At 48.4% G+C, this 25,343-nt stretch overlaps 3 protein-coding genes, 1 long non-coding RNA gene and 1 pseudogene across 6 annotated transcripts; 2 read left to right on the top strand and 3 right to left on the bottom strand.

Moving 5' to 3' along the window:
* Positions 1–1,101: 1,101 nt before the first annotated feature.
* On the bottom strand, positions 1,102–8,168 carry LOC107310951 (annotated as a pseudogene). Its single transcript, XR_001553801.2, has 9 exons — positions 8,009–8,168; positions 7,428–7,622; positions 6,417–6,590; positions 5,402–5,476; positions 5,168–5,269; positions 4,350–4,403; positions 2,776–2,820; positions 2,173–2,208; positions 1,102–1,413 (listed from the first exon to the last, which is right to left on the bottom strand). The product of XR_001553801.2 is annotated as a serine/arginine-rich splicing factor 7-like (transcript).
* Positions 8,169–8,867: 699 nt separating this feature from the next.
* GEMIN6 (gem nuclear organelle associated protein 6) lies at positions 8,868–11,146 on the bottom strand. 2 transcript variants are annotated; one of them, XM_032443933.1, is made up of 3 exons: positions 10,951–11,146; positions 9,974–10,119; positions 8,868–9,438 (listed from the first exon to the last, which is right to left on the bottom strand). In XM_032443933.1, exons 2-3 carry the CDS (start codon positions 10,099–10,101, stop codon positions 9,063–9,065), a joined length of 504 nt encoding a protein of 167 aa, XP_032299824.1. In that variant the 5' UTR covers positions 10,102–10,119; positions 10,951–11,146; the 3' UTR covers positions 8,868–9,062. The 2 variants fall into 2 exon arrangements, with proteins under 2 accessions (XP_032299824.1, XP_015712602.1); XM_015857116.2 differs by lacking the exon at positions 10,951–11,146 and having other exon boundaries at positions 9,974–10,286.
* Positions 11,147–11,279: 133 nt separating this feature from the next.
* LOC107310969 (serine/arginine-rich splicing factor 7) lies at positions 11,280–17,117 on the top strand. The gene is made up of 9 exons (XM_015857115.1): positions 11,280–11,409; positions 11,679–11,859; positions 11,997–12,173; positions 13,060–13,134; positions 13,221–13,322; positions 13,568–13,621; positions 15,121–15,165; positions 15,782–15,817; positions 16,807–17,117. Exons 1-9 carry the CDS (start codon positions 11,382–11,384, stop codon positions 16,859–16,861), a joined length of 753 nt encoding a protein of 250 aa, XP_015712601.1. The 5' UTR covers positions 11,280–11,381; the 3' UTR covers positions 16,862–17,117.
* On the bottom strand, positions 16,609–23,873 carry GALM (galactose mutarotase). Its single transcript, XM_015857114.2, has 8 exons — positions 23,498–23,873; positions 22,779–22,933; positions 21,749–21,955; positions 20,252–20,333; positions 18,690–18,831; positions 18,443–18,617; positions 18,172–18,280; positions 16,609–16,844 (listed from the first exon to the last, which is right to left on the bottom strand). The coding sequence occupies exons 1-7, from the start codon at positions 23,691–23,693 to the stop codon at positions 18,203–18,205; spliced, it is 1,035 nt and encodes a 344-aa protein (XP_015712600.1). The 5' UTR covers positions 23,694–23,873; the 3' UTR covers positions 16,609–16,844; positions 18,172–18,202.
* LOC116653265 lies at positions 22,903–24,017 on the top strand. Its single transcript, XR_004306832.1, has 2 exons — positions 22,903–22,995; positions 23,462–24,017. It is a non-coding gene; the product is annotated as an uncharacterized LOC116653265 (long non-coding RNA).
* Positions 24,018–25,343: the final 1,326 nt, after the last annotated feature.

Raw genomic sequence — 25,343 nt, 5'->3', positions numbered from 1 at the left:
GACTGCAGAAGGGGTTCAATGTGGTAGTGTTCTCCCCCCCAGCCCCTTCTCACAGGCTGACAGCACTTTTTATTACTTCCTTTAGCAGCAGGTGGCTGCGCTGGGCTGATGTGTAGATGTACTAAAGCCTTTACACAATATAATTCCACTTAGTAAAGCCGTGACTTCTTTTGTTGAAGTATAATCTCAGTTTATGGGGGTTTTTTTGGTTTTTTTTTTTGGTTTTTACTTTTACAGAGATCTGGGGCATTCAAACACACACACTGCAATAGCTTTAAACACCGTTATATGCATCACAGGTACACTTTTATGCTGGTAACCATTGCCTTCTGTGCAACATCTCTATTTCCACAGTGCCAGTTTTTACAGCTGTTGGGAGCAGTTACAGCACTCCAAGGGTTGGAAAGCCATTTTAATACCTCAGGTGACTGGAGGAAAAGCCAGAGCCCAGCTGCTACGCATACCCCAAAGCACAGGACAAACTCTCCATGCTACTGCTGAGCTGCATCTGAGTTTGCTCAGGAGTCAGTATCTAACAGGACCCAACCATATGAAGTCCAGGTGACTGACTGAGAACAAGCAGCAGTGCTGGTGTCAGTGACTGGGCAGAACATCTCACCCCTTCCAGCAGTGCTCTATTTCAGGTGGAATACTTCTGTTCCATTACTGACCACTTCCCTGAGAGCTGCCTCCCAACACCCCAGGCAGAGCAGCAAAGTTGTCTGTAAGGAAAGCTTTAAAGCTTTTTTTCACCTAACAGGACTACCTGCATGCATTATTTTTTTTCCTGCACTGGTTCTTCCACTTTATCATAAATATCAATCCCTTCCTCCAAAATAGTAGTACTTCTGTTTGGACAACTGGGATACAAAATGTGAATTCAAAAGCCAGTGACTTCAATAGTTTACATCCCCAAATTATTTCAAGTACCTTAAGTTCACTGGCCCTTTTATCAAGAGGAAAGAGAGACCAGAACTCTCGTATTCCTTGTGATTCCATGCTCAGCTCACAAGTGCCTGCCAGCCCTGCCTGCTGTGAGTCAGCTCAGTGACCTGCTTTAGTCACCCAACCAGGAATGAACAGCAGGGTTAGAACAAAGTATCTCTTAGTTAGAAATGCACTGTTTATTCCAATGCACCAAATACAAAAAGCCCTATATTTCCAGATCACTGAACGTTAACACAACAAAGGAGTTCTGCATTAGTCTACTTTTAAAAGATCCAAATTCATGCCTGCTGTTAGGCAATAGAAACAACCTTCTAGGACTAAGCCCTTGCGTTTATAAAGACACCACAAAATCCCTTATAATAATGTAAACAAAATAAATCTTCTTCTTAAACTTTAACCTTTTAACTTGAATCCATTCTTTCAGGACATGCATTCCTCCTTCAAGGGCTTCCTGATGGTGAATGACTGAAAGAGAAATAAAAAGGAATAAGAACAAATCCTACAGCCAAAGCAGCAGAAAGCATGCACGCAACAACAGGGAACCACTCCTCCAGCCTGTATCTATCCAGAATTTCCATTTGCAGTGCACATGTGTTAAGAATGTTAGGTTTTACATTGTGTCAGTTGCAACTTGAAACATGAAAGGACCAGTTAAAATCGGAGCCAGCTATAATACCCAGGGTAAGACAAGGAGCACGCTCAAGAGGAGCAGCTGTGAGGCTCCAGCCACACACAGATGGATTCTTATCAGCCAAGGTAAAGATGGGCTATAATCCACACATCCCCAGGTTGGAGCTGGCCATGAGTCTGTAAGTCAGACTACTGAAAGTCCACTATCTACATCCCTGGTTACAAAGAGGAATTTGCTTCTTTCTTTCTCCAGTATGCAGCTGTGCACCTGAGTTAAGAGCCAACTGTGAAGATTCACCATGAACTGAACCACTGAATCCTGCCAAATGCTGTGGTTTCCTTCCTACTTCATCACCCCTTTTCCAGCTGTGCTCAGAGCCATTTTGTTTCCTGCTACTTGCTACATTTTCCTGCCTTTTCTACTGTCCAAGTTTCACTGAAGTATGTTACCTTAAGAGGATTCCAAATAACAGCAGTTAAGTGGACAGAGGACAACTACACTAAGAGTTATTTTTTATGTTTGGAGAAGTTCGCCTTTACAGCAACCACTACAGACACTAGTTCAATGTGCTGTACTCTGCTTTTTATTCCTACCTTCTCTTTGGAGATGGTGATCTGGACTTTGAGCGACTGTAAAAGAAAGAAAAAGCAACGTAACTAACAATTTGCTTAGTTAACTTCCATGAACTCAATACTTCTGACCATTTTAGAGCAGTAAGAACTCTCTAATATTTCTTGCGTGCAATAGATACCACCCTTAATGCTGCTGACAGTAAGTACACCCAATTTAGAAGCTTTAAGCAAGAAGCTGCAGTTGAGAGAGAAAACTGCTGAAGCCCTCAGTAGGAAGCTGCTTTGAAGCAGCTACAAAGTGACAGCAGGGCGGTGAAACAAGTGACTGAGAACAGGACAGGGGCAAGATGTGTCTCAAATCCTGCCAAAACACTTTGCCATCATAGTCATGGGTTAGATGAGAGCTTGCTCGATAGCCACAGTCCTTCTGGAACAATTATGGACCAACCCACAAAAAATCAGATATAGAAAGTAAAAGCAATTTAAAAAATATATCTTTAAAATATGATTAAAAACCAGTCATTAAAGGAGGCTCTTCTACATGCAACTGAGATACTGGTCCAAAAAGATTTGGAATCGTGACCAAAAAAAATGACTGAGTGCTAGTTGTGTTGATACGCTCACCTTTTAGCAGGTAAGCCAGATTTAGATCTACCATGGGACCCAGACCTACAACAGGAGAAAAATAAAGCTCAGCAAAGCAGCCAGTGGCATGCACATACAAAGAAGGTTAGCTTAACCAGCAACAGCAATTTCGCACTACGTAGCACCACAAACCAGAGAGGAATGCTCTGCTCTGGGCGGGTCGCCCTTCCTCGTGACATTGCAGAAGAATCCTTTAGCTCTTATTGCAGAGACTCCACTTATCAGGAAGCAACAGAACGCGCCCAAGAAGCTCCCCAGCAAAGCTTCGCCTACCACTTCTATCTAACAGAAGCCCCACCCACCCCCATGTCCTCTTCACAAACGGAATAATTACAAGTGTCATTTAAGGTAAGATTTTAATTAAACAGCACATTAGGAGATGAATCAGATGTGCTAAAGAGCTGATACGTTCTTCAGTTCTCAGAGCCACTTTTATTCAAGTAAATTAAACAGTTTTCATTTGCTATCCCAATTAAAAGTGTTTTAGTTGTGTTATATACGTGGCTACAAGGACTTCATAATTTTAAGTTATTCTCAGGTCATATTACGGGTTGAGATCTAACTCAGACTTTCCTCATGTATATTTAAATGCTTGCTGTGCTACTTTAGGATATAATTTTCACACATGAACAGTTCTTCACATCTACCCAGAACATGTATTTTGTAGCACGAGCACAACTTCCTTTGGCTAATAACACAAGAGCATCGTTATCTTACTACCAAACACTGGCAAAACCTTACTGCAGGAGGCACGTCAACATGAAGACTACCAAGCAGAGGCTCTAGAAGTAAAGTAGGACCAGACTGTAATTCTGGTCTGTAACTACACTGCTGTTTACCATTGCAACTGCAGACATGAAATCAGCATTTCAGAAAGCATTAAGCATCCTCCGTGCAGGAACTGAACCACTCCAGAAGCAGAAGTCACCAAGCAACACAGCAGCAGCCCTACCTACAGCCTGCAAGGTGCACCTGTGTGGCCATCTCCCACATCACTAGCACACAGGAGTGGTGTGTCAGGACAGCTCAAGGAATAACCAACAACCACCATCCCTTAAAGAATCAGCGTGCAAGTCCTAAAGCAGCCATTCCCCTAATGAAGCCTGTCTCACCTCTTCACCCATTGTATAGTAATGTTAAGCGGTAAGAATAGTAAGTTCATAGTATGAATCCTCCCACTGCTTATGTTCACTATTTGGGACTTATGACAAAAAATACAACAAGAAAAAAGCTATGCAACATTTCCTGCAAGATACAAGTTCAAGCACAGCCAACAAACAGATTTCTGAACTTCTCTCCATTGAACATAAATCACAGATACACCTTGCTTATGGTGATAAGCATACAAACATGCAGCCGGACTAAAGCAAACTCATGAATTACAAGATACAAATCAATTTGGTGGTCTTTAGAAAGATGTATGAGAAGTGCAAATACTGCTATGCTGCACAACCTGCTAATCCCTTCCAGGGACAAAAAGAAAAAACAAAGGGATAGAGAGAGAGAACTCGTCAACTGTTCTCAATTAGAAGAAATTGGAACAAGCACTTTACCTGCTTCGAGGCCATACAACGGATCGAGACCTTGAGCGTGATCTGGACCTAGATCTAAAAAAAAAGAGCAGTGAAAAGATCAGCTCCTGAATGACTCACACAGCTGAGATCCTACAGCACGCTTCTCCAAAGTCATCAGCGTAACACAAATAACTGAAGTTACTTAAGTTACTTCTTCAAGTTACTCACTGCCAGCTACAAGAAGTACAGGGGCTCAAATAAGCGAACAATACCTTAGTAGAGATAAGGCCAAAAATGAAAAAAATTGTGGATGCCCATGAATAGTGGATGCTCCTTGCCTGGAGGCACTCAAGGCCAGGCTGGATGTGGCTCTGGGCAGCCTGGGCTGGTGGCTGGTGACCCTGCACAGGGCAGGGGGGTGGAACTACATCGTCATTATAGTTCTTTTCAACCCAGGCCATTCTATGATGATACAGTTCTGTGTAAACTGACAATATTACTAAAAAGTGTCAGTAGATTGTGCCAGTAATATCACCCACGTATGAAAACCTGTTGCCAGAGTTAATTAAGCACCATTACTCTCTGTATCAATTAAGAAAAAGTAGAAAGCATCAGCCAGAAATCAAAATCACAGCCTTAATTTCAGTACATTGTGAAACAAAACCATCAGCAACAGCAGTTTTGATTTTACAAGCACAGGTTTGCAACTTCAGAAGAAACATTCAGATGAGCTCTGGGATTTCACTCCTTGAGGCTTCCTATCAGCTACAGACTGCAAAACAATGTAAACACTGATTCCAGTGATTACATTTCTTCAAGCAGTGTTGTGAGCTCACAGCATCACAGGTAACACGTACCTTGATCTCCTTAAGGAGCCAGACCGTGATCTGCGAGGTGAAAATGATCTATACCTACGAGGAGAGATTGACCTGGACCTGCGGTAGGAAGCAGACCTGGACCTACAAAAAAAACCAACACAAACTATCAAAAAGGAATTTCTCACAAAGGATGCAGAAGGGTTTCCTTCGTAGGACAAAGGGAAAAGTAGCAACAGGAAATAAACAGCGAGGCCACTGCACTTGGAATCTTACCTCCTACCACGACTACGACTGCGTGAGCGAGAATATCTCCTTCCTCGGGACCTGGAGCGGGATCGAGACCGGGACCTGATTTGAGGTTAGAGAAAACAGGTATCAGAAAACAGCCTCAGTCAACAGCGCTTGTGAGGCCCTGCTGAAGTCAAAACTTTCAGACAACTAAGAAAAAAAAACAAAAAAAAAAAAACAAAACAAAAAAACAAACAAAAAGAAAAAAAGAAAACAAAAGCACACCACTAGCATCTGTCAGTTGGAAAAAATGCCTGGGCCTACTTGTCTTGAGCATTTTTACTACCTAGAAAAATGTTAAAAGCTGAATTACATTGCAGAATTACATTAGAATAAAAAAAGACTGTAATATGCGTATTTAAAATAAACCTTGCAAGTTTGCAGGTCGACCCTCTTTGGCCCAAGGTCTAGCAGATCTAGACGATCTAGAAGTATCTATAGCCGATCGCTGCATCTAGGTGTTCTCTTCAATCTAACGACGATCAAACTGACAGCCCAATGAGCCAGGGTGAGGCTTGATTGACGCAAGAAGATTTTTCTAGCTGGGAATGTGGTCAATCTGGTGTTCCTCTTTCTAAACCGGAGGGGGGGGCCCCAATTGAAAGCCAAATTTACTGTTACGGCGGTCACCGTCTCAAATTTGCTGCCCTTAAAGAATAAGGTCGAGCTAGGTGGAGATGGCTCGAGGGGATCTGGCCTCTTATGCTGATCACCTCAAGGTCTAGGAGGATCTTAAGTGTCGGATTTGCAAGGCGCCTCAGCATGAAATCTTAAGGCTCGTGACATTCTGAATCAAGGCGACTGACTCAAACGAAGAAACCTGAAAGGTTTTGACCAGGTTGATTATTAAGATAGCAACATTTTATATGTATTAGCAACAAATTGTGATATATACCTGTTGACTTACAACATTAAGAGTTAAAACTGGGTTTTTGTTTGCTAAAAAGTGCTACACAAAGTGAACTGGCGATGCAACCCCACCACTCCATCCCGCCCGTACCTGCTCCTCCTGCGGCGGCTGTAGCGATGGCAGTCGTAGGCATAGTGGCCTTTCTCACCACACTCATAGCATCTTCATTGGTCAAAGGGGCGCGTTGCAGGGAGGCCTGTCGTAACGGGAGCACGGGCATGCCCGTCGACACGTGCCACTCGACCCTGGAGCCACAGATTTATCCTGCAATAATACAGCTCTTGTTAGTCACTGCTTTTCTGCCCTCATCCCACTACACAGGAGCTGACACTGCTGATGGCTGCAGGATCACAGAATCAAAGAATTGACCCAGGTTGGAAGGTGACCTCAAGGATCATGTAGATTCCAACCCCCCCTGCCTGGCCAGCGGCCCACCACATACACCTTGTTAGATCAGGCTTGCCCAGGGCCCCGTCCAACCTGGTCTTGAACACTCCAGGACGGGGCATACCACAAACCTCCTTGGGCAGCTGTTCCAGGGCCTAACCACTCTCTATGAAAGAATTCCCCCTAACAGCACCTAATCTACCCTCTTCGTAACTATATATCCAGTTCCCTTAACTCGTGCTATCATCATTCTTTGAAGATTTATCCCCACCTGGATATAAGTTTTCTTCAGGTATTGAAACGGTGCAATGAGTTCACCCCGCAACTTCCTTTTCTCCAGGCTGTAACAAAGCCCAGTCCCTCAGCCTGTCCTCATAGGAGTGCTTCCGAGTTCCCTGTCATCTTCATCGCCCTCCTCTGGACCCTTTCCAATAGCTCTCTGTCTTTCTTGTACTGAGGGCTCCACACCTGGACACTGTACACAGACTGGGCCTCACAAGAGCAGAGTAAAGAAGGAGAATCACTTCCCTGTCCCTTCCTGCCACCCCTCTCCTGATGGAGCCCAGGATACTGTTTGCCTTCTGACAAAGGATGACCAGGTCAGGTGTTGCCAAGGGGTTTCAACACACACGTGGAATCATAGAATCACCAAGGTTGGAAAAGACCTAAAAGAACATCCAGTCCAACCGTTCACCTATTATCAGTAGCTCCCACTAAACTAAACGTACTTCCCATCGAGGCCGAGCACAGCATCTTCGGCATCCCTCGGGTCTTCGAATTCCACGAAGGCGAACCCCGGCGGGTTCCTGGCGATCCACACGGTTCTCAGCGGCCCATAGTAGCTGAACGCTCTCTCCAGCTCGCCTTTGCCCGCGCCCGTGCCCAGGTTCCCCACGTACACCTTGGTCTCTGCAGATACAGCGGCCATGTCAGCAGGATCCCGCGGCGCGCATGCGCAGCGCGGGGCAGGAGACGCGCACGCGGCGCGGCCGCCCCTCCCCCCTCGCCCCGCCATGGCCGCCATCTTTAACGCCGTCTCCATTTTGCTTTCTCCCGCCATGGCCGCCCTCCTGTCCGCCACCCACGGCCCGCTTCCCGCCGACAGCGGCTCTGCCCCTACAAACCACCGCCGGTGTCGGCGCTCCGCCCGCCTCTCCCCCCGATTTCTCTCACGGCCTCCAGCCGACCATGGCCGCCTCCCCCTCAGCCCGGCCCGAGTTAACCCCCCCCGCCGCCCATCCCCTGCCGCGCCGAGCCTTCCTTCCCCTGGCGCCCTTCGCCGCGGCCCTTCGTACCGTAACGGCCGTAGCGCGACATGGTCCCGCCTGCAGCTCGAGTCCCGCCGCGTCCCTGAGCGAGAGGGAGCCGCCGTCACGGCTGCGTAACGCGCCCAACGGCCACAGAGCGGGGAGGGGCCGCTACGGAACCACGGGCGGCAACAACGCGATGATACAGACAGACCGAGGATCTCGCGGGAGCTGCGGCTGCTGCACTGCGCATGCGCCGGGCGGGCCCTGTCTGTCAGGAGCTCCAGTGGAAGGTGCTGCGGGAGCTGGATGTGCGGCACCGCCATGATGCGGCACTGCTGCCCTTCCCTGCTCATTGTGCACACCTTGCCCTGCACTACAGGGCACGTATTAACACAGGAACGACTGCAGGAGAAAGCGTTCTCAAAGCAGCCCTTGGGTTGGATCAGCCACAATCCTTCCTGAATAAACACTCTGGAAGCTGTTCTGCTGAACGTGTGGAGATGCCTCCATTAGAAAGCAATGAAACGAGCCTTAGAGTCACACAGAATCACAGAATGACCCGGGTTGGAAGGGACCTCAAGGATCATGTAGTTCCAACCCCCCTGCCTGGCAGGGCCACCAAACATACACCTTTACTAGATCAGGTTGCCCAGGGCCCCGTCCAACCTGGTCTTGAACACCTCCAAGCACGGGGCATCCACAACCTCCCTGGGCAGCCTGTTCCAGGGCCTAACCACTCTCCTAGTGAAGAACTTCCCCCTAACATCCAACTTAAATCTTCCCTCTTTTAACTTAAAACCATTTCCCCGTGTCCTGCTATTGTCAGCAACAGAGGAACATCCTTTATGTTTCTCATCTGTCATCTTTCACAGCACTGTTTAAAAAAGCTCCAGTGACACAGCAGTCTAACGCGCTATTCACTTGTTTTAATTAAACAATACAGTGCATGCTCTGTGCTTTCTGTTCACACCACTTGTTGTAGTCCCATTAAAGCACATTAAATCAGACAGAGGCACCTATACCCAGCACTTCTGGGTAGAGCTGCTACAGGTGCCCATAGCAGTCAGTGTGGTGGGCAGGCAGCTGCACTAGGCAGGTGTCACTGCTGCTGCTCTAGGTAGCTCTGCACCAAGCCTTGAACCCGAGACAGAATGATCTGGTTGGAGCTGCTGCACTGCTCAGGGCTGTATGGTGGGTCGATGCTCAGCACCCCAGCCACACACAGCGTTCTTCCCGATTCGCCTTGCTCTGTTACAGGGATGTGGTTTGTTTCCAGCCACTTCTTCAAGTCGTTCTTCCTCTTGTCGAGCTCTTCTGGGCTGTAAGCTTTGCTTTCCTCAGGCTCAAATACACGGGAAAGCCGTGCCTTCGTTTCATCGTCCGCATCTTGCACGATGCTGACCTCCTGCACGGCATGGCCTGACACAACCCAAATGGACACCGCCTCGTTCTCCACAAAGTCTGCAAGGACGACACTGTCAGGGAAAGAAGAACGTGTGACTGACTGTAATTAACTGCAGCCTAAGAAACGCAGCCTAAGAGTCTTGAGATGAGTGCTCAGAAGCTGTGGTGGCAGCACTGAGCACCCAGCATCTTTCTTAAGGAAGGCTGTTCCTTAAAACGGTGCCTGGTATGTCCCCTGAAACACACCTTGATTTTAGCCTGAGCCATCCCTCAAATCACTCACAGCTTCATAGACCTTCCCTATCAAAAAGGCAAACATCTCCAGGAGAATATGAGCACACCAGAGCTACGACATAGACAAAACAACTGTTTCTTCTCAAACCCATCATGAGCTGGATGCTTTTGTTTCTGGCCTCTATATCGTGCTCCTATTAGAAAGCTTCCAATTAAAAGGTAAGGAAAACCTCTGGCATCGATGAGACAAATTCCTGCCTGTTCTCTGGTGCCTTTCAAGCCCTGTTTTCTTGCTCACTTGAGATGCCAGAGACCTGTGCTACCACATTTGTTCTCTCTTAGCATGGGGAAAACGAAAGTCTTGCTACTCACCTGGCAGAAACTGGATCAACTGTTAAGACCCATCCTTCGTATTCATTTTTCTCATCCGCTGCAACTTTCACCCTTTTGTTCACATAGGTCTCCCAATCTAGAGGGCTTTTCTTTTGCCACTCATTCATACCGACTGCACTCAGCACCTAGTAAACAGCCAGATCAACAAGCTGAAGTATCGAATCCCGTCGCTTTGCCCTTCACATCAAAGCACAGTTTGTCTCTAAGTAAAGACCCTCCGTGCATTTTCAGCCCCATTCGCTGCCGCACACGCGAGCTGCCCGGCCCCGCCGCTTCCTGCCTCCAGCCCGCCCCCAAACGGCTCGTTTGAAAGCACGGAGCCTGAAGCCGATCGGAGCCGGAGTGTTGTGTTGTGTTGTGTCTTCCTGCCTCCAGCCCGCCCCCAAACGGCTCGTTTGAAAGCACGGAGCCTGAAGCCGATCGGAGCCGGAGTGTTATGTTGTGTTGTGTTGTGTTGTGTTGTGTTGTGTTATGGGTGACAGCCGAGAGGCCGAGCTGTAAAGGGTCGAGGCAGCTTTGCTCCCCTCTGTTGAGCTGCCTTCAGTGAGTTCTCTTAACAAGCTTCGCTGTGCAAACGTGAGGGACTCCCCGCCATCCCAACCTCCTGAGCAGCTCAGTGGTTTCAGCTTAATGAAAAGCTGCAGCGGTACAGGGGGAAACGTTGTGAGCCTAGCAGAAAATACATATATACCAAGGGAGGTAGCTGGTATTCTGCAGGATTATAGGGGTCATTTTGTTTCTTTTTTTAGTTTCCAACTCCAGCCTGGTGCTGTTTGTTGAATGGGTTAGGAAGGAGTTTGTGCGGTTACTCAGCTCCTGCTTGCTCTCCGTTTATTAACACAGCAGCAAACACAGCTGTTCTCACTGTAAGCACGAGCATCAGAGGAAATCCTAACTCCTGAGTGAGAGAAAAGCAGCGGAAAGAAGAAACGTATTGTTCTTTCACATGCAGGTACCTAAGGATTACACATTTTAGTCCTCCCACTTTTTAAGGTAGAGTCCCAGCAGGTGCCTTTCTGGATCCGATTGGGTTTTCTTCACAGCCACTACTGGGCAAAAAAAACCAAACCCAAACATCCTCAGTTTTAATTATCGTTTAGTTTCAGCCTGTGCTGGTTTTTGCATCGCTTTTGTTTCTTTCTCCGTTCGTTTCCCACTATCTATGTTAATGTCCTGAAGGATAAGCACGGATCACCCCCCCGGCTCCCTCCCCTCAGGCGCTAACGGCCATAACCGCCGTCTCCACAACACCCGCCGCTTTCCCGCCCTGCCCTCCGGCTCCCGCCGCCGCCCTTCGCGCATGCGCGGCCCGAGGCGGCGGGCATAGAGCGGGCAGGAGGGGCGGCGCGTGCGCTGTGGGGAGCGGCGGTTTGGCGGAGCCGTCGGGATGTCGCGTTACGGCCGCTATGGAGGCGGTGAGCTCCCGGGGCGGCGGGCCGGAGGGGAATAATGTAGTCGGCGGATATCTGTGGGATGGGGGAGTTATCGAGGAGAGCTGAGCCGACGGTGAAAGAGGGGAGGAAGGAGGGAGAGAGGAGAGACGAGGCGGCCGCTGTCTGCCGCCGCCATTTTGCGTCAGCCGCCGCGGGAAGGGGGGAGCGGCGCGTGCCGCCGCCGTGCTGAGGGCGGGAGGGAACGGGACAAGATGGCGGCACCGGCAATGACCACCCGATTCACCGCGCAGAGACCAAGGTGTACGTGGGGAACCTGGGCACGGGCGCGGGCAAAGGCGAGCTGGAGAGAGCGTTCAGCTACTATGGGCCGCTGAGAACCGTGTGGATCGCCAGGAACCCGCCGGGGTTCGCCTTCGTGGAGTTTGAAGACCCGAGGGATGCCGAAGACGCCGTCCGTGGGCTGGATGGGAAGTACGTGAGCGTTCCACGTGTTGGCGGGAGCTACTGGCGAGTTTTAGACTGGGGTTTGGTCGCTGGTTCTTCTCCTATTTGTAGTTGCGCCGTAAGCCGTCAGCATTTAACTCGGGGCAATTGTGGACTCGTTGCAGGGTGATCTGTGGCTCCAGGGTTCGAGTGGAGGTGTCGACGGGCATGCCCCGTCGCTCCCGTTACGACAGGCCTCCTGCACGGCGCCCCTTTGACCCCAACGACAGATGCTATGAGTGTGGTGAGAAAGGCCACTATGCCTACGACTGCCATCGCTACAGCCGCCGCAGGAGGAGCAGGTACGGGCGGGATGGAGTGGTGGGGTTGCATCGCCGGTTCACTTTGTTTAGCACTTCTTAGCAAAGAACAGAATGTTACACCGATTTTATTTAAACTTTAATTCTAGATTAAATGTATAGGTGTATATTACGTTATGTTGATATTTCTATCAAATGTTGCTATCTTAATAATCAACCTGGTCAAAACCTTTCAGGTTTCTTCGTTTGAGTCAGTCGCCTTGATTCAGAATGTCACGAGCCTTAAGATTTCATGCTGAGGCGCCTTGCAAATCCGACACTTAAGATCCTCCTAGACCTTGAGGTGATCAGCATAAGAGGCCAGATCCCCTCGAGCCATCTCCACCTAGCTCGACCTTATTCTTTAAGGGCAGCAAATTTGAGACGGTGACCGCCGTAACAGTAAATTTGGCTTTCAATTGGGGCCCCCCCCTCCGGTTTAGAAAGAGGAACACCAGATTGACCACATTCCCAGCTAGAAAAATCTTCTTGCGTCAATCAAGCCTCACCCTGGCTCATTGGGCTGTCAGTTTGATCGTCGTTAGATTGAAGAGAACACCTAGATGCAGCGATCGGCTATAGATACTTCTAGATCGTCTAGATCTGCTAGACCTTGGGCCAAAGAGGGTCGACCTGCAAACTTGCAAGGTTTATTTTAAATACGCATATTACAGTCTTTTTTTATTCTAATGTAATTCTGCAATGTAATTCAGCTTTTAACATTTTTCTAGGTAGTAAAAATGCTCAAGACAAGTAGGCCCAGGCATTTTTTTCCAACTGACAGATGCTAGTTATTTAGTTGTCTGAAAGTTTTGACTTCAGCAGGGCCTCACAAGCGCTGTTGACTGAGGCTGCTTTCTGATACATGTTTTCTCCAACCTCAAATCAGGTCCCGGTCTCGATCCCGCTCCAGGTCCCGAGGAAGGAGATATTCTCGCTCACGCAGTCGTAGCCGTGGTAGGAGGTATGCTCATGTTTGCCTCTTCTAGGTTCTTTGTTTGGTTTAGAGCTGTTTCTGCAACTAAACAACTGTGTTTGACTTTTTTGCAGGTCCAGATCTGCTTCCTATCGTAGGTCACGGTCGGTTTCACCTCGTAGGTCTAGGTCTGTGTCTCCACGCCGGTCCCGCTCAGGTTCCTTGAAGAGATCAAGGTAATTAATAATTTCTTAGATGTTTTCAGTTTTGTCTTTGCTGCTGTTTCAAAAACTAGATGTATCCTTAGTCCGATCGTTCTAGTTAAATCTATAATAATCCTGTTAGGTTTTGAGATCTTAGCGAGCTGCATGTAGCATGTTGAGTTTTAATGTCTGAAATGTCAAACAGTCATGCAGGATTTATATTTCAGTGTGTAGACATTATGTAGTGCTGTTACTGACTGATCTTTTTTTCATTTCAGGTCGAGATCACGATCAAGGTCTCGATCCAGATCTGTTACATGGCCTCGAAGCAGGTAGGTTATGTGGCTGAGGGTTACATAGTAACGTTAGTTGAGGCTGTTGAGGTTTTCTGATAGATATTATAATTTTTAGGAAATAGCAAATACTCCCTCTAGTAACTCAGGGTTCTGAAGCTTTTATAGACTAGTGCAGAAGACTGTACTTTCTCTTGTTTAGTGTGTTCAGTTTGTTGGCGTGTGTGTGTTTAACACACTGGCAATATCTAGGTCCTTATGGTGACCAGTTTGCATTATTAGTTGTCTAACATAGCAAACATCTAGAATTTATCTAATGATTTTCTTTCATTGGCTTTATTGTAGTACATAAGAAACTCCGGATTCTTCCAGAGAAATTAGGGTGCCCATGTAATGCATGTAACCTGGAAAGTGCTGAAGGACTTGGTGCAGTTAGAGCTGTTTGCAGCTGTCTCTTACTAAAGTCTGTTGGATCTTCATACCAGCTGTTGCAACGTGGCTTAACTGTGGTTCATTACTGTTCTGAGTATGATGAGCAGAAAGTAGTGAAAGTCAGCAGGGCTCCCAAGGGGAAAATTCTGTTGGTTATTTTGTTACCATTGTTTTGCTTTTGTTAGTAGCAGGATTGTTTTCTACGGTGTAAAGAGTGCTGCTCAAACTCTGCATTGTGACACATTGCTTAGTAATTTAGTGACTGAGATGGAGGAAATTCCATACACAGAGGTACAGAGAGATGGCAAAACTTTGGTGTTTAATTTATACTGAAGTCAGAGTTAAATTTACACGTCAGGCAGTTGAAAGAATTTCTTTCTTGAAGAATGAAAGGAATGCAAAACACCCAGAGACAGACCTTTGATTCATAGGGAAGAAGGACTGAAAAAGTATTACGTGATGTTTGCTGGACTGACAGCATCAAAGCAAACATCTGGAAGCACTTATGGAAAGCCATGGCTATGGAAAGTAGAACACTTCCTTTGGGAACTTACAAATTTCACTTCTTGGAAGTGACGTTACTGTTCCTCTGCAGCAATTCTGTCTCCAAAAGGCTGGTGTTTTCTGCAGCCTTTTCACTGTGCTTAAATTTGACAGATCGGAAAGAATATTTCTGTCAGGTGCATACAGAAGATGAAGGACGCTGAGAAGAAGGCATCTGTAGGAGGAGCATACTACCTGCAGCTCGTTTCAGCTGTACTGGTAGCTGGTGCTCAAGGCTAATAACACTTGCAAGTTTAAAGCCTTGTGTTTTCCAAGTAGTGTGAAGATACTGCTCTGAACTTGGGTGCTTCAAGTGCTTCCTGCCACTTGCATCAGTATGCGTAAGCTCTCAGCCTGGGACCAAAGTCCAGAGTAACACGTGCAGCACCCATTAGAAAGCTTTCTTCTGAAAGTCAGGTAGCAGAAGCCCTGTGAGTTTCCAGCATTGTGTCTGCACTCAGCTTTATGGTTGTTACGTATTTAGCATGAATCTTGCTGTCTCGGTTGTGGTGATACGTGTGCTGCTGGCTTTCTTGCTGAGCTGTTTTTACTTCTTGTTGTAGGTCTAGGTCTCACGGCAGATCTAAATCTGGCACGCCGGCTAAGAGGTGAGCATACAGAGATGAAGCCTATGGTGGCATCTAGTATTCAGTGCTGTTGTTATGTGATTAACAAAGCCTCTGGTCCTCTAGAGGGGGAAAAAAATGTCCCTGAAACATGAGTGCCCAATTAATCCATTTCAGATAGGACTGGGATTGTAAAATATCCTCTGGGGGCAATTGGAATATGTTCTTTATTCATCTTTTCCAGTAGCTCTTTGCAGCTTCTACTGTTTTCAGTAGTGTTCAGTACTTCAGTACTGTCTTGCTTGCTTGTGTTGTGCTCAGTTCTGCTTTATTCCCCCGACCACCAGATAAAAGGTTTTATTAATGCTGCTGAATTGAAGGAATCTTTGATTGCTTTGTTTTCTCTCAATGCCTCACCCATAGTACCCCTTGTTTTCCTGTTTTCTCCACTGAAGATAGTTGCATAAATGCAGTCTCCGTACTAAATGAATGGAGAATCCCCTCAGTGTGAAAGCTGATGAGAAAGCTTCACGAGCTTCTGTCTAGAATCCCATAGTAATTCCATTGCTGTGCTGTTGTGGTTTGCACATTGGTTGGTTGTTCTGTTTGTGTGTGTGTGTTATGACTATACTGCAACAACTGTGTTTTGTTTTGACAGTCGGTCAAAGTCCCGATCACCATCTCCAAAGAGAAGGTATGTTGTTCTCCCTGCTAGTAACACGCACTGTAGAAGTGGCACTGTAGTATCTGCACTTCTGCTGAGGAGTGTGACGGCAGCTTGTTGGAAAATACTGGGAATGTATTTTCTGAGATCTTCTGCCTGAGATAACATGACTGTGGTTTGATGTGTGGTAACTTAGATGCAGAAATAAGCAATTCCTCAGTGTGCTGGTTAGATGCGTTGCCTCTGGCTGCTCCTGTGGTCACTGGGAGTTCACTAGTTCTTTACTGCACAGAGACTTTCTGCTGCTGAGCTTGAAACACAGAATAAATGTGGGATGCAGCTCTGAGTCTCGTTAAAAGCTGCAGTGGGACTGTGAATGTGGAGTGGAGTAACCTGGTGTAACAGTTGGGAAGGGGAGGCCGAGCCTGTTGATTTTACATATATTGCTTGTAGGGTTTTTTTACCCCCCAAAATGCTGGTAAATAATTCTGTCTGTGGACATACATGTAGTATGTGCCTGAATAGGCAGCTGTATTTTAAATTGTTTTTATACGCTTTTAGAATTTCTCTTCTACTGTTTATGAGGGTGGATAGTGATAGGACAAGGGGGTCTTAAACTGAGGCAGGGTGGTTTAGGTTAGAGATTAGGAGAAAGTGGTGATGCACTGGAACAGGTTGCCCATGGAGGTTGTGGATGCCCCATCCCTGCAGGCATTCAGGGCCAGGCTGGATGTGGCTCTGGGCAGCCTGGGCTGATGGTTGGTGACCCTGCACACAGCAGGGGGGTGAAAATAGATGAACACAGAGAAACACAGCAAAGCTGGAAGTAAAAAATAAGTGTATTGTCTCATCATTAGCTACTTAGTTGTTGATGATAATTGGTGGTTCTATGTAGGAAAACAAGACAAAACAAACAGTGCCTGAAGGGTTGTGGAGTAGTCCTGGTATCTTCCTTATCTTCCATGTTTGTAAATCCCGGGTTGCTGCTGAAATGTTAATTCAGGTTCTTTCCCTTTCAGTCGTTCGCCATCAGGAAGCCCTCAAAGAAGCGCAAGCCCTGAAAGAATGGATTAAAGTTATGAATTTAACCTTTTAGGAAGAAAGTTATTTTGCTTACATTATTATAAGGGATTTTGTGGTGTCTTTGTAAATGTAAGAATGTAGATAGAAGAGTATATCAATTAAAATTTGGCATGATCTGGGTCTTCTGAGTTAGTCACACCAATAGACTAGCGCAGGTCTCTTTTTATTGTATGAATTAACTGTCATATGAAAATGTGGGACTTTTTTTATCGGCACATTGAAATAAAATGTGTATTTTTAACTAAAACTTGTCGGTAGTAACCCTGCTGCTTCTGTTCACCTTGGGGTACTTTAGCTGTGTGCCATGGAACGTGGATGGGTGATGTGTAAGGCAGGAATGGCTCACAGTGTCCTCTCAAACTGCTTGTTTCACACTTGCTGTTGGATCAGCTGATAGAAGGTGAATAACATCTGCAGAAACATCTCGACTTATACAGTGTTCTGATGATAACCAATAGCAACGATAACAGGGGCGCATTAAACCTGCAGGTTTAATGATCTGTACGTAGTTCTACCGCTCTACTTGTCCTCGTTCTGTAGTCAAGAACTGCGTGATAAGGCGCTTTGTTGACACAGATCACAGCGAAAGACTGGAAACAGCGTTAGACTGTGCAAACAAATGGTTGGAGGGGAAAAAAAGCTGACTTACTTTTTATTCATCTATTTTTTTATACTGTGATGGGAGATCTACCAGAAACAAATAGCAGGTTTGGTGATAAAGGAAAGTGAAGAACTATTGTTTTTAACCTGGTTGCCTGTTGATATCACATTTGTGGCACTTGGAGTAAATAGCGCAGATGCCAAATGTACCGTCCTGTTCCTGCAGTGTTTGGCCTTCATCCATCATCCTGAGCCGCTGTAAACCCAGCTTCCCTTCCCTCCACCATGCTGTATGTGTCGGCTGTGATTGCAGGGCACCCTTGGATTGGCAGACCTTGAGTTATGGGGCCATTCTGCGCAGCTAAGCAACAGCCAGCACCTCTAGTGCTGTTTTGAGACTAGCTGATGCTCTCACAAATGGCTGCTGAGCAGCATCTCCACCATTCCCTGCTGTAGGTCAAGCTCTGGTAGGATGTGTCCCTAAATGCTGTTTCAGAGCAGTTTTCTGTGGAACAAAACCTGTTGTGCAGCAGTGAGGCTGGGGAAAGGGTGAGGGCAGTGTAGAGACAGGACAGCAGCGGAGTTATAAGTGCAAAGAAAGCAGAGGGGAAGAAGAAAGCTTCCAAAGTGGGTTTGGGGCAGCTCCAAAGCAACACCTGTGACCCGCGGGGTTTTTGAGGGAACATGCTGGAGATACTTACCCCTTCCTGCAGCAGGAGCTGGCCTCTCTCCTCAGGCAGTGCCAAAGCAGAGCCAGGTGGTGTGGTTGTATTCCTCCCCGGGCAGGAGCAGAGGGCTGGGGAAGTGAGGCTAGAGAAAAGGCAGTGAGCAACATGGTGTGAGTGTGGTGGCACCAGGGAGGGCCGTGACCCCACAGCCTTCCTGGAGCAGTACCTCTGGGCATCTCCCCCCCTGGGCATTCCTCACAGCTCTCCAAATGGACCCTGAAGCCACAGGCCCCGAGTGGCTCACCTTGTTGACAGCGTCGGGCCAGTTCTGGGTTTCCAGACAGAAAGCTGAGTGCTTGGGGTAGGTGGCAGCACCTTTGCCCTTCAGAGAGCCATCCAGGTTGTTCCCAGTGTAGAACTGGAGGCCGGGCTGGGTGGTGTGAACCTCTATGGTCCTGCCGCTGGGCGGGTGCTGAGCCCTGCAGAGAAAATGGTGAGTGGGCGAGTGGATGCTGCTGGCTCGGGGGCACCCTCAGGGCTGCCAGCCTTACCTGGCCACAAGGCGCCTGGCCTGCCCCAGCGGCAGGCAGAAGTTGTGATCGAAGCCATCCAGGTGGAACTGCTTCAGGTGCTTCCCCAGCTGCACCGGCTGACGGAGGTCAAAGCCAGTGCCCTGCACGGCAGCCACCTCCCCTAGGCCAGGAGAGCAGCAGCATCAGTGCTTGCACCCAGTGCCCTGTGCACCAGAAGCTGTGCTGGGCTGAGCTCTGTGCCGCTTCTGCTCTGCAAACCCTGAAGGCCATCAGGCTCCCCATGACGAGCAGCGTGCTCGTGTGGCTTCTGAGCCTATCTAAGAGGAGCACTTCTACAGCTGCAGAGCAGGAAAACACCTTGAGGAAAAAAGACAAGCCACATTGATTTAGGCACTGATGTAAAATACAGCACTGTTGCATGTGAGCAGTCTGTTTATTAGCTGCACAAATCTCATCTGTGCCTCTGGGGCTAAAGCTGTATGCAGTTTTGTCAGCCTCAGGGGCGATGGTTACACAGAGCTTTGGGCAGGTGCTGTGAGAAGCTGGGGAGAGAGCTAGCTGCAATTAAGGTGCAAAAGCAATTAATTGCTAACCCTCCAGAAGCAGCGTTGTTGAACCCAGCCTGCCAGTGCCCTGGTGGAAACAGCTCCACCACAGAAGCAGCAGGGAGAAGCAGGGCAGCGGGTTTGCTCCAGCATTGAGTTTTTCCCCAGCTTAGCAGCACACCAGGCTGAGCAAAAGCTGCTGCAGCTTGGCAGGTCCGCTCCTCCAGGTGCAAGCAGTGGTAACCGCAGGCATAACATGACTTCTAGCAGACACCTGAGCTAAAAAACTTCCTTGTTTGCTTTGCTTTTTAAGCTTCTTTCGTCTCAAGGTCAGATGTCTCTTTTTCTTTTTTCCCTTTTGTCAAATAATGCTTCTAATTCCTAAGAGTAACCACCTCCTGCATCACACCTGGTGCGGGACCTGTTTTGCACTGAGGCTGGCTCTTGTTGGAGCTCAGTGCGGTTGTTTGCACAGTGCAACAGGAGTGTGCTGGAGTGGGCACCAGGAATGCACGCTCTGCCTCAGCTTGCTGGGATTGTTTGGCTTGGAGGCAGGAAGCAGTGGTGGGAAAAACAAGCCAACAAAAAAACCAAACCAACAAGTAGGAAGCTGTTTGCTCCATTTCAGCCCCAAATCAAGATGGAGCACAAATTGTCAGCCTGCTCCTATGTTCTGAGGCCACAGAAAACAGCAATGTCACCCTCATTGAATTAACTCGCTTAGCATGCAAAATGTGCTGTCTTCCTTCATGGGCTTTCCTCTTTCTGAATGTTACAGCCAAGAAAGAAAAGCACTGGGTTTGTGTGCTCAATGCTTGCTCCCTGTCCCTCTGTACAGATGGGAGGATGGCTCAGCTCATGCAGGAGGGACAAGGCCAGGATCCAGGCACCAAGAACTCTCCTGCTTCAGCATGGGCTGATCTTGTGGAAATAAGATCACATTATTCCATAGAACATCCCACTATAGGAGTCTGGAAAAGCCAAGCTCTGTACAAACCCCCATCTGTGAAGCCCTCTCCTCTGTGTGTCACCCACCGGTTGGTATCTTGGTGTCATCCACAGGCAGGTAGGAATCCGCTTCAATAGAAATCTCATGGTCATAGATGTCAGGTGAGCCCTGTGGGGAGAAGGGAAGCGCTGGGATTCCTGCAGGGCTCTTCAAGCACCCAGTGGTGGTGTGGTGATGCTGCAGCTGAGCTTGTAGTGACTGGGGGGCATCCTGGGCATTCCCACCTTGTCCTCATTAGAGGACAAGTTGCCATCACGGGTGAAAGGCTGCGTGGGACCTCTTCCATAGGGCTATCAGCCTCAACTTGCACCTTGCCAAGCACCAACACACTGCCAGCTGGCTACCCTAAATGTGCCAGCGTATAGCAGCAGGCAAAAAGGGGGAGGAAGCAAGCATAGCGGGAAGTGCAGCCTGTGCTCCTGCCTCATGTCTTATGCTCCTTTCCCCCCCTGGCAGCCCCAGGGATGCTGCCAAGGGATTTGCTGGGCAGGAAGAGGAACAAAGTCAAAGCTGAACCTGCACGTTACTGTCTAATCTAAGCAGCAGTTTCATGCCCAAAGGTCTCCTGCTCCTCTGGAAATATGCCCAAGCTGCATTCCATAGGTGTTGATATTGCTGAACAATCTGAGAGCAAGCTAATAACTGCACTGCTATTTTTTTAGAGCAACATCATGAGCAGACCTGCAGAGAAGAGCTGGAATGCTTCTCACTAATGCTTTCACAGGTCTCTGTTACATGCTTTCCTGTCCTGTGCCCTCAGCCCAGCAATATTTATTTGCCCAGGTCCTCTTCTTCCAAGCCAAGTTATAAATACAAAGGTGCAGGAGACCAAAGTGCAGCTGCAGTGCAGTGCCAGTCAGTGTGGGTCTGCTCTGCATCCCACTGATGCCCCACGGTACAACTCTGGCCATGTCACATCCTTTCTCCATGATGTTTCTGCTCCCATTTTGACCTGGGTCTTTAGCTGCTACACTGACTGGCCTCAGCTGCAGCCTGCAGACAAGGGTTTCAGTACATTTTCTCACAGGGATTCTTAGAGCCCAGCCAGAAATACCAGTCCATCAGTAGGAGATGCCAATTGTGCACCTCCTGTGTAATCTTTCCAATGGTCCACAACCAGGAGAGGGCATAACTACCCAGCTGCAAACAAAACGAGGGGTAATGTTCCTGACTGGGTGGCTGTGTTCACAAAGCACTGGGATAATGCAGCCTTGCTTGAGGTGTACATGAGGTCCTTTTGCAGCTTGTAGGCTGGGACGCCCTTCATCACTTTGTCCCCATGAGTCACCATCTTTCTGAGTTCCCTTTTCTCCTTTGCTGAAAACACTCCTTCCATAAGGTGCTGGGAAGGTCCTGAAGCAGTCAGTGTTAGCCTCCCCTAGCCCATCTCCTGCTAGCCGGATCTGACAGGTGAGGCCACTATGCTGGTCCCAACAATCCCACACAAAGCTCTATCCCTGTGCATGCCTGGGCTTCTTCACCCTGCATGGTCCCTCTGTGGGGTCGGTTCTCCCCATACCTACCTGTCCTGCCAGGTTGAAGTACGCGTGGTTTGTCAGGCTGATGGGTGTCTTCTTGCTGGTCTGGGCTCGATAGTTGATAGCCAGCTCACTGCCATTGAGTGTGTAGGTGACCCAGACCTTCAGCTCACCAGGGTAGCCCTCCTCACCATCAGGGCTGAGCCGGTAGAAGCAGACGCCATTTGGGAGGATTTGGGGGCTCCAGAGAACCTGCAAGGACAATGTGTTAGGAAGAGTAGTGCCCCTCTCTCCTTCCCCAGGCTGGGGTGCACATGGGGACAAAAGGCACACGGGGAAGAGTGTGCTGAAACAAAGGTTTCTGTTGCTCATCTCTGCTCTTTCTCCTAGGTAAAAAAAACAGCCCAACATCCTCCTGCTGGAGGAAAATCACTGAGGTCTGCAGGATTATGAAAAACTGAGAAGCCCACTAAGAGGTGATTTTGTATGGGGAGGTCAGAAAGGCAGGCTGTGGGATGGAATGGAATGGAATGGAATGGAATGGAATGGAATGGAATGGAATGGAATGGAATGGAATGGGGAGGTCAGAATGGAATGGGATGGGATGGAATGGGATGGAATGGAATGGAATGGAATGGAATGGAATGGAATGGAATGGAATGGAATGGAATGGAATGGAATGGAATGGAATGGAATGGAATGGGTGGTCTTCTCCAGGCCTCCTGCAGTTGGAAGGCCCCACTGCAGCCTGGTGCACAGCAGCATACAGAGCTTCAAGGTAACATCCTTGAAACCACAGGTATGGATGCATCACTGTGGGTCAGTGTTGCCACAGTAGAACAGTGTGTGGCACCTGAGGATGACACAGGCCACCCAGGCAAAGCCAAGCACTTTGTGGCTGCTGAAACAGCAAAATCTTGTCTTCCTCTCATTCCTGCATGTGCAGTACTTTCAGGGGGCTGATCCAACTCAGTAACCACCAGAAAGTCCTGCAGGGTCAGGAGGGAAAACATCATATCTCTTTGCCATGATCCTGGAGGCTGAAAGCCATGGGACCCACCAACCCAACATTCACCTTGTCGAAGCCCCTGGCTCCTCCGTGCAGTGAGTTGGGCCCATTGTTAAGGAACAGCTGATACTCTTTTCCATCCATGGTGAACTTCCCTTTGGCAATCCTGTTGGCAACACGGCCTACTACAGCTCCAAAGAAGGGGTGCTTCCTCGTGTAACCTGTATGGAGAAAGCAGAGTGCTGTCAGGCGGAAGGACCAGGGAACGACAGGCAGCCTCCAGGTGTGTTGTGGGCTCAGAGATTTCCTCTCAGCTTCCTCCAAGTGCTACACAGGGGGCTGCAGGGCTGGTGTCTCACAAGGCACACAGCACACATGTGGATGTGGCACCGAGAGATGTGGTTTGGTGCCAAGCCTCGGTAATTCAGGTTGATGGTTGGACTCTGTGATCCTGAAGTTACTTGCCAACTTAGATGATTGTGTGCTTCTATGTTCTTTGATTGAAACAGCTCAGGGAGAGACTTACAATGCTTACAAATGTGCAGGAAAGCTCAGTGAGGCAGACCTGTTAGAGGGGCGCATTGCAATGCGGGGCCACCAGCATCCCCACACCCACTGCTAAGCCCAGGGCAGGGTGCAGGACTTTGCACTGATACAATCCATTATCTGGGGGTGCCTTCAGGAGGAGATCACAGGGTAGGAGCAATCAAGTCATCTGTCTGATGTCTTTCTTATTTTTTGGGGGGAAGTTGTTTTGTTTTGGAAGGAAACAGATGAAGACCCACCTTCTAGCTTGTCAAAGCCCAGGACAATGTCTGCAAATTGCTTGGCCCTGTCTCTGGTCTCCAGTGCGGCGATTATGCACCCGAGGGACAGGATTTCCACTCTGACGCTGTCTGACTGCAGCACAAACTTCTCCACCTCCCCTCCTCCATCCTCCTGGGGCATGTGCCCGAAAATCTCTCTCTTCACCTCCGTCATCTCTCCCCAAGCCCCGTCCTTGCGTCGCTGCTGGGAAGGAAGTCCAGGAGGAAGCGAAGGCAGCCGAGAGTGGAGCAAAGGGGGTTATGGAGAGCAGAGTCCTAAAAATCACATGATAGCCTCCAGCGTGGCAGAGCTGGGAGGAGTCACAGCGTGCAGTTGCTGCCTGGCAGGCTTGGGTGCATGCTGAGGGGAAAACGAGCTTTTGGAGGTGCATGCCCCTGGCCTAAGCTCCATTACACGCTGCTTCCAATTGCCCTGGGGAAGCAACCTCAGCGTGCAGGAGAAACCCAAGCATATGAAAATAATCTGTGTATACATTTTTCTGAGCACCTGTTTTTAGTTGTTGGGTTTTGGTTTTGTTGTGTTTTTTTCTGGGGGGTTGGGATGAGGAGGGACATCGGTCTCTAAATATTTATCTCCAACAAGTGCTTCCCTCCAGGCAACACAGCATGCAGCTTCCAAACTGCCCCCAAAACAAAGCCTCGGTGGGGTGGTTATGCAACCTGCATTTCATCACTGCTGCCTTTCTGCTGGCAGTCAAACACGGGCTGCTGTGTTCAGGTGCTTCCTCCCGCACCCTTATGGCCCTGACATCTAAGACTGTGCAGGTGTGAGAGTGATACCGCAGACAAATGTGCTCTTGAGCCCTGCACCAGATTTTCGAGCTGGTGGGTAAACCAGAGGAGATGCCAGCCTGCACAGGGACACATCTTACATGAAAGAGTAACAGAGTGGAGAAATGCAGTCCTCAGTGTTTGAGCAAGGCAGCTCCAAGAGCCTGGCTTCGATGCCAGCAGGATTGCTCATGGGTGTCCCATGCCTGGCAGGTGGGGATGGAAGCAGCTGCATTAGAGCTTTTTGGTTGCTCTTATTTTATAGGAAAGGTATGTTTCATTTCTGCAGAGAGTTTTGCTTACAGTGAGGGTCAAAAATAAGATCTTCTCATTTTTCCCCTTTTGCTTCCAGTAAGAAAAATGTGGCACCAGGCCTGGACACATCTGATGGTGGCAGCTGGGCATTTCCACAGCTGATGGGCACTCACAAAAAGCTGTTCCACATCTCCCAGGCTTTGGTCCACCTCCCTCTTGCAGCAAAGTGACCACAACAGCTACCCCTCTACTTTGAGGCTCTTGCAAACAGCTGGGTAGTGCGTTGTCTGTTTTCTACTCTTTCCCCTTACTCTCATCATAGTTATTGCGTCAGCCTTTTGCAACCCAGAAATGCTGAAATGCTGCTGTGCACTAAGGATTTGGTGATGGAGTCCCCATCTATAGAAATACTTGAGAGATGTGTGCATGTGCTGCTGAGGGAAGTGGTTTAATGATGTGACTTATTGGATCTGGTTGATAATTTTGGCCTCGAAATCTCTTCCAACCTTGATGATTCTGCTATTCCATGATTTATCAGCTCCATCGCTGTAAGCGGCGCTGCAGGCTGACATAGGCATGACATGAAGGCAGGCTATGTGCATGGTCCAGCTTCTCTAATCTGGGCAAGAGATTTCAGTTGCAAAGGAGAACTGGAAATAAAGCCTTGGACCAACCAAAACCCCAGCAAAAATGCGTAACATGAAAAAGTCCCTTTCTTTTTGGAGGGGGGGGAGGTGCCATTTAGTGCACCATGCACTCTCAGGAAATAAATTCATTA

This window comes from Coturnix japonica, chromosome 3 (genome assembly GCF_001577835.2).
Source record: "Coturnix japonica isolate 7356 chromosome 3, Coturnix japonica 2.1, whole genome shotgun sequence".
NCBI classification, from domain to species: domain Eukaryota; kingdom Metazoa; phylum Chordata; class Aves; order Galliformes; family Phasianidae; genus Coturnix; species Coturnix japonica.
Note: the sequence above shows the minus strand (reverse complement) of the source record. Positions and strands in the feature narration are given on the sequence as shown.